The sequence below is a fragment of the Cariama cristata genome, unplaced genomic scaffold, assembly GCF_000690535.1.
Source record: "Cariama cristata isolate BGI_N322 unplaced genomic scaffold, ASM69053v1 scaffold27274, whole genome shotgun sequence".
NCBI lineage: Eukaryota > Metazoa > Chordata > Aves > Cariamiformes > Cariamidae > Cariama > Cariama cristata.
This window is the reverse complement of record NW_009615074.1, coordinates 381-684: the sequence shown is the minus strand read 5'-3', so window position 1 is coordinate 684 and position 304 is coordinate 381. Positions and strand designations below refer to the sequence as shown.

Genomic DNA, 304 nt, shown 5'->3' with positions numbered 1-304 from the left:
ATCCCGGTGAGCGAGAACCCCGTGTTTTCGGCGTAGAGCTGGGTCAACTTGTGGAAAGGGAGAAGACGGCCACCAAGGTACCCTTGCTCATCCAGAAATGCGTGGCCGAGATAGAGAAACGAGGGCTGAAGGTGAGCGGGGACTTACGGTGACGGCCGTAGGCGGCGGTGGTGGTGGGTTACGGTGAATAAACTCATCCCAAACCGCGGTGACGGTGTCCCCGTTTGCAGGTGGTAGGGTTGTACCGGCTCTGCGGTTCGGCCGCCGTCAAGAAGGAACTCCGTGACGCCTTCGAGAGGGACAG

General features: G+C 60.2%; 1 protein-coding gene across 1 annotated transcript in view; it reads left to right on the top strand.

Moving 5' to 3' along the window:
- LOC104161311 (rho GTPase-activating protein SYDE1-like) overlaps positions 1-304 on the top strand; it is a gene marked incomplete at both ends in the record, with an annotated part of 1,367 nt that overhangs the window by 776 nt on the left and 287 nt on the right. The window contains 2 exons of the mRNA XM_009699686.1: positions 16-131; positions 231-300. Of these exons, the coding sequence (XP_009697988.1) occupies positions 16-131; positions 231-300 (186 nt within the window). The remainder of the gene's footprint in view (positions 1-15; positions 132-230; positions 301-304) is intronic.